The sequence below is a fragment of the Frankliniella occidentalis genome, unplaced genomic scaffold, assembly GCF_000697945.3.
Source record: "Frankliniella occidentalis isolate FOCC.00 unplaced genomic scaffold, Focc_3.1 Scaffold28, whole genome shotgun sequence".
Classification (NCBI taxonomy): domain Eukaryota; kingdom Metazoa; phylum Arthropoda; class Insecta; order Thysanoptera; family Thripidae; genus Frankliniella; species Frankliniella occidentalis.
In genome coordinates, this window is record NW_026267158.1 from 2,103,980 (window position 1) to 2,110,755 (window position 6,776).

At 40.6% G+C, this 6,776-nt stretch overlaps 1 protein-coding gene across 1 annotated transcript in view; it reads right to left on the reverse strand.

Annotated features, from left to right (window-relative positions):
• Positions 1-249: 249 nt before the first annotated feature.
• The window catches only part of LOC113211927 (uncharacterized), a 21,655-nt gene continuing 15,128 nt past the window's right edge, over positions 250-6,776 (reverse strand). The window contains exons 4-9 of the mRNA XM_026430466.2: positions 6,705-6,768; positions 6,454-6,626; positions 6,083-6,312; positions 5,806-5,974; positions 5,566-5,704; positions 250-5,465 (exon numbers count right to left, since the gene is read on the reverse strand). Of these exons, the coding sequence (XP_026286251.1) occupies positions 2,741-5,465; positions 5,566-5,704; positions 5,806-5,974; positions 6,083-6,312; positions 6,454-6,626; positions 6,705-6,768 (3,500 nt within the window). The 3' untranslated portion in view covers positions 250-2,740. The remainder of the gene's footprint in view (positions 5,466-5,565; positions 5,705-5,805; positions 5,975-6,082; positions 6,313-6,453; positions 6,627-6,704; positions 6,769-6,776) is intronic.

Sequence of the window (6,776 nt, forward strand, 5' to 3'; positions counted from 1 at the left end):
CCTACGTGGCCAAGTCGGCGGTACAATTCTTTGTTTGATACCTCAAAATGCTAGTCGGTGACTGATTCCTAATTATCAGACTTGGATTGATTCCTTTTTCAAATGTGCATATTTACGTGAATGTAGTTGTGCAGGCAACACAGCTAAACAGGAGGCAGTTTTTGTTCCGCTCCTGATTTCTCTTTGGATACTGTGCCCTGAAAATTAGCCAAATTCTAAAGGAATAAGGTGTAAGTTTTCAACAAAAAGTAATTATACAACTTGTATTTATTCACTTCCCAAAATCCAACCAGACAAAATTAACAAGATATATGATAAACTCCAAACACGGGTTGTAATCGTCTTGGGAAGAAAACAATTTCTGTCATTCTAGATTGAGTGTTACAGGCAGTTAGTTCACTGGGAGTTCTGACACACCAAGTAAGTGGCTTGCCAAACCGTCACCATGTAGGTGCACATGAAAGATGTTACATAGATTGTGTGCACTGACAGAATACCAATACTTGTTAAAAAAACTCATCAAAAACAAAAAGGAAATCACAAAAGTCTGAGTAAAATTTGACAGGTCTACATATAACACACTGCCAATACAACTAAGAATCAATTAAATAATAAAAATGTTGATTGAGAAACATTTGTCTACAAGTGAGCAGAAAAAAAAAAACTGAAGCAGTTACACAAATGAAGTGGATGACAATTATCAACTAAGATAACCATAAAAAGAAAATACACATAAGAATTAGGTGTTAAACAATATCTAATCTAGGCCATTTTCCTATGTGATAAAAAATAATTAACACAGCAAATAAATAAATACAATAGGTTCACACGATATATACATGTTGGGGTAACATATACAATATATAAAACTTTCCCAGTGCGCAGCTTCTTAGTCTCTTATAAAAGTTAGAGAAGACATCTTGCAGAGGAAATTTTTGTCATTTGGGTGATCTTTAAAAAAATAAATTAAGTTAATAATTTGTTGGGCCAACTCAGAAACCAAGGGGAAAATAAATTATCTTTCAGCCCAAGTAATTTCTTATCTTTCAAATTTCTCAAAAAGGATATACAAAAATATTTTATCAATGTGGTTCATTACCCTGTGCCATCAGACTGCACAAACTTTTGTCATCACATCTAAACTAAGCGTAACAATTTATTCAATCCAGTACAAAGAAGCAAAAGGTCTCCCATTAAACAAGAGCGATATGCTCTCTATAGTTTCAGATTTTTACCCATACAAGTGTAATTCAAGGGGACTTTGCAATTATTACAATTCTATTCTTTAAAGATGCATGCATTGAGTGAAGGCTTTCAATAAGTTAGATAGAAAACTCCACTTCAATTTGTAAGCAGATTGCAAAAGTAAAAGCAATATAACTTACTCATAGAGCATGGTGTTTTTGATTTGAATTCCAGTTTCCTTACACATCTCTACCTCATGTACATTTGATATAGCATGAGCAGCTATCAACACTGCAAGTTGTCTGGATATTTCAATATCTTAAAATAAACATAGACAAAAACAAAAAAAAGGAAGAAATTTTCAATTAACATACGTCTGTTTTGACAGTCATAAATAAAATTCAAGCAGAGCTTCAGAACGAATCCTCTGAATGGCTCCAAGACAAATTTTTCAACTGATCTTCTCAAGCTATAATCACAGTTTAAGATGTGACTGCTGGCTCATATGCATCTAGTACTTTCATGGTAAGGAGATCAAATAGTTGAGTCAGTTCATAGAAATGTGCACTCAGAACATAAGCTTTGAGCTTGACTAGGTGATTATTAATTTCTACAAACTCCAAAAGAGGAAACACAGATGTGTAAAATCTGATGTCTGACCTGATAAGAATTTTTAAAAAAATAAAGTAGAGTAGAAAATATAGCTCACTATCATTAGGGTTAGCAAAATATGAACCTATGTCTCTATGCAGAATTTACTAAAGCACCATCTCTTCAAATATAGTAATATAATGTTATGTACAAAATAAATCACACGAGTTCCCAAAACTGTTATTGAATAGCATGAAAGATAATGAAGTTTGGGGAACGTAACTATCAGCTATATCAGTGGCTTAACATTTGATCAAGTAAAATAGTCATAATAATAAAAAAATTACTGGGAATACAAATAGAAATCAATTTGAGTTTGGCACTAATTGGATATAAGCAAAAAAAGAAAGTAACATTTTGGTCAGAAGAATCCAATAAAACAAAGCTGTTTCTTCTGCAACACTTGATACATGTACTCAGCCAGTATTAAATACTATTGTCTATTACTACGTACTATCTTTTCTTAGTTTCCCCTCACACTCACTGTTGATTCATAAATAAGATACATACTGGTAATTCAATTCTGAGTTGGCCCATACAATAACAGGTGCATCATTTGAAGCTTAGAGTGTGCTGAAATATGTCTAAAAAGAATACTCCATACAGAAGCGTGTCTAACTATAGCAAAACATTCAAGTATGTACAAAATCACTAATTTCAGCATCCAATATCACTCATACGTAATTTAAGCACCATATTTTTAACAGTACACATATAAGAGCTTACATGATAAGCATTTCATTGTAGAACAATTCACTTTTCACATTTCTCTTATTCAGATCAGATCATGATCTCAAAGCCAATACCAATTGACTTTCTGCAGTCATTTAACAGAGATAGATATGTATTAATAGGCTTACATCTTGTAAGTTGATCACAAGGTTTCAAATTAGAAACTAAACTATCAGCTAGGAAATATATCTAGGGCTTGGGTAGACATTTGAGGTGCCATAGGGGTTTGACACTTCTGCCTTGTGATTGTCAAAGCTGATAGTCCTGATGTAGACACAGTTTTTGGCAATGTTGGACTCTCCTTACGTATCTGAGTCACTGTAAGAGCCTTGGGAATTTTAGGTAAGCTTTCCACTGTAATGTCCGGTTTACCAGCTATTATAGGGGAGATTTCAAGCACTGGTGAGGAGACAGAAATACTCATACTGGAGTCACTTTCAGATAATCGAGATTCATCACTCCACATGGCTTTGGCTTGATCACCAGAAACCACTGCACTGATTGTAGGTAAAGGGGAATGCTGCATGTCATTTTCGGCATCATGTACTTCAACAACTTCTAAATCATCTTGAAGAGACATGGAGGTAACTGCTGAGGAAAACACTTTCTTTTCTTTCACCTGCTTCGCAGCTTGTCGTTTTAATTTATTCTGTTGTTCCTGCTGCCGTTGTTGTCGCAAAGCTTGCAACTTTTTAAACTGGGTTATTGTAAGAGAGAAAGACTTGCCCCCTGCAGTCACATGTACTTTCCCAGCAGGAGGTACTCGAGGTTCACTGTCAACTACAACAACTGATGGAGCAGTTACACTAGATGCAGCAGAGGACGTTACAGTCACTGGGGCAGGAAGGGATTGGGATGTATAAATAGGCGTAATTGATGCAGGTTTGTTGAACGATGAAGTAGATGGTTTGGAGAAGGTTGGTTTGCTTGAAGGAGTTGGAACGATACTGACAAATGATGGTGCTCTTGAAGTTGTGACGGTAATGCTGCTCGAGCTCATAGGTAGAGATGCAGAGGATGCACCAGGCGAGGCCCTAGAAGTTGTGACAGTAATACTGTTTGAACTCAAGGGAAGAGAGGTAGATGGTGACCTATTTGGTCGAATTGAGTTGATTGGATGAAGATCAGGAACTGATGGTGGAGATGATGGAACAGCAGTTAGGCTGATGGAACGTGTCAGATTCACAACCGGAGATGATGACATTGGTAGAAATTGAGGTCTATTAGGCGGCGGAGGTGTTGCTTCCCAAGTACCCGAATTACCTCGAGAACTCAGAGTAAAAGAGCTAGATGAACTCGGTGATTTTGATGGTATGGGAGGTTTAGGTAGAATTGGTTGAAGCTTTCCAAGAGCCGATGGAGACTTATCAAGGGTTGATTTCACACTTGGCTCTGGAGTTATAGTAACTGCTGAAGTCATAGATATCGGAGTGGATATCGGGAGAGAATGGCCCGCAAGAGAAATTGCCAATTGAGTATGGGAAAGAGTTTGCTTAGGAGCTGGCGACACTTCTTGAACCGGTGTTGGAGGCTTGACAGTCAACCTGACCGGTGGAACTGATGGTACAGCTTGTGGAGTTTTCACTGGAGCAGGGATGACTGAAGTCACTTGAAGAGCTGGTTGAGAGACTGTCTGAGGGGCCAGCGGCCTTTGAACCGTCAAGAGAGGCTTCATCTGGACGACGGGCTGGGCTTTGCTTGGCACTTGCCTGCCTGGCGGAGTTTTGTCTTGTGGAGTCTTGTTGGGCAGAACCTTCCACTGCTGGCCCTTCACCTGCTGTGACTTTCCTAGGGGAGCCTTGCCTACGGGCTTAGCCGGCTGCTTCTGCTGAGCCTGCTGAGTCTGCTGAGGGCGCGGCGTGGAACCAGCCTCGCCCGAGGGAGAGAGAGACGAGCTCAGCACAGCGGTGACGGCGGCTGCCGCAGCTGCAGCTGTGAGCACCGTGCCACCTGTCAGCGCGAGGGCCAGGTCCTTGACGGGCACGGCTGGCACAGCGGGCACAGCGGCTACAATAGGAACTGGGGGCGGGGGTGCCGCTAGGGTGGCCGACAGGGTAGGGGTCGAGCTCGCCGGGCCCTGCACCGGGTGGGGCGAGGGCGAGGGCGTCGGCGGGGGCAGTGGCGTGGACTTGACGGTGATCGTCGAGCCGTACGCCTTGAGCCTGTTCTGGACGCTCCTGGTGTAAGATGTAGCTTTGGCGCTGGCATCCGCTGCGAGGACGAGTTCACCCTCTCTCCAGTAACGTTCCATGAGCACCAGGTGGCGGAGAAAGCTAGACTGGCTGCCGTAGGGTCGCTGTAGCTCCTGCCAGAGCTTCTTTGTGTCCTTGTCAAACTGGAGGGTAGAAGTGCACTTCTCCCAGGCACGGTTGACGGACGGCTCGTCGTCGGACTGGAAATGTAACTTGCAGTGCAGAGCAAGCTCGTCCTCTGTTGGGTAGAACGGCGCCAAACCTTTGCGGATGAACTCATTCCCGTTTTCCGGCTTGGGTTTTGGGGGTCTGCCAACCTTGTGGCTCCTACCCTGGGTAGTGTCGCTTACTGAGATGGTGACAGGAGGCACAGTTTCGCGTACCGTCTCTCGCTCACGGGACCGCCCACTCGAAGCCATTTTAGCCATTTCTGACTTCTCCTTTGACTTACTAGACTGATCACTGTGGCGAGACTTTTTCTTCGGCAAATCAGTGGATTCAGTTGTGTCTAAATGTATTGAGGCGTTTGATGCTGCACGCTTCCGCTTCCCTTTAGGAAGGTTCTCCTCCAAAGTTTCAACTAAAGTAAAGTTTGATGACTGAGTGGTACTTTCCTCTGCGCTTGCATCTTCATCCACATCAGCACCTTCAACCCCACCATCGTCTTCACTGTCAGAGACATCTACCTCATGATTACGCAGAATTCTGAAAATAACATAAGATCATGATATAGCATACTAATTTAAAAATATGAACTAGATAGAAAGGTCTTTGCTCGATAAAGAAGTACACTTTCATAAAGTACCTTTTTCTGTGGCTGTGAAGGAACACTTGTTGATTGGAGGACAAGTTGATATGTGCACCAGAATGTTTTACTTGTAAGGTTGAATAATACCGACAAAGTTTGCAAACAAAAAGGTTTTCGGAAAGTCTAGCTGGTATACCTGCAACAAGAAAATTTGAAACAAATTATAAAATAGAAGACAGAAATTTAAATGTAGAATAACATCTTAAAAAAGAACAAGAATAATGATGAGAGACATACCATCACGTTCAAGACATGTATTTATTTCAGAGGTGTTACTCAAATTATACATATGACTTCGGGATAGCCTCCGTTTACAAAGACCACAAACCATAAAATATTCCATGTAACTAAAATGTTCTGGGCAGAGTGGTAAATATTGCTGCGCCAACTCCAAATCAATGGGGCACTGCCAAATAGATCAATTTCAGTTAGAAAAACATGAATATAAAATAAGGGGATTATAATACTGTCTTTCACATGGAAAAAAATAAAAATTGATAAAAAATCAACGAACCTTTTTAATAACACTCTTTCTGATTTTAAGATACCACTTCTTCCTTAACATGTGCCGTGCAGGTTGAGCACAACTAATCACACTACATGTGGCCATAGGGCCCTCAAATTTTCCTTTTCCCTCTTTCCGGTGAGAAGTTGGAGGCTTAGATGATGGATAATGTGCCTTGCGGTCAACATGTCGTATGCAGGCATCACACAAGCACGAATCAAGTGCAAGATGAGTCTCCACTATAAAAATAGGAAAGGAAATGAATTACTATATAAAAGGGAAAGGGCAAGAACTATAAACATCTTAGATCAATCTGCGAAGAGGTATTGCAAAAAAGATAAATACAATACATGTTGCAGCATTTTTAGCTTCCTTATTACCTGACATAATTTTCATCTGTCTTTCCCTGCCTTTTAATTGAGCAACATGGCAAGGTGTGTCCAATAAACCAAACTTTCCAAAGCAATAGCTACAAACATCTGAACACAATCTCCCAGGATGTATTGAAAATGATGAACTCTTTTCTGGGATCACAAGATTGGTACCAGGTTTTCTGGAAAACACAATAATTGTTGATAGATACTCACACTTTTACCCAGCAGACAAGTTTAAGAATATTTTCACCACATACCCTTTTCCATCAGCTTCGGCCCCAGAGGCTGTTGCTTCCTCAATTAAAACACCATTTCCAGCAACTGAAAAG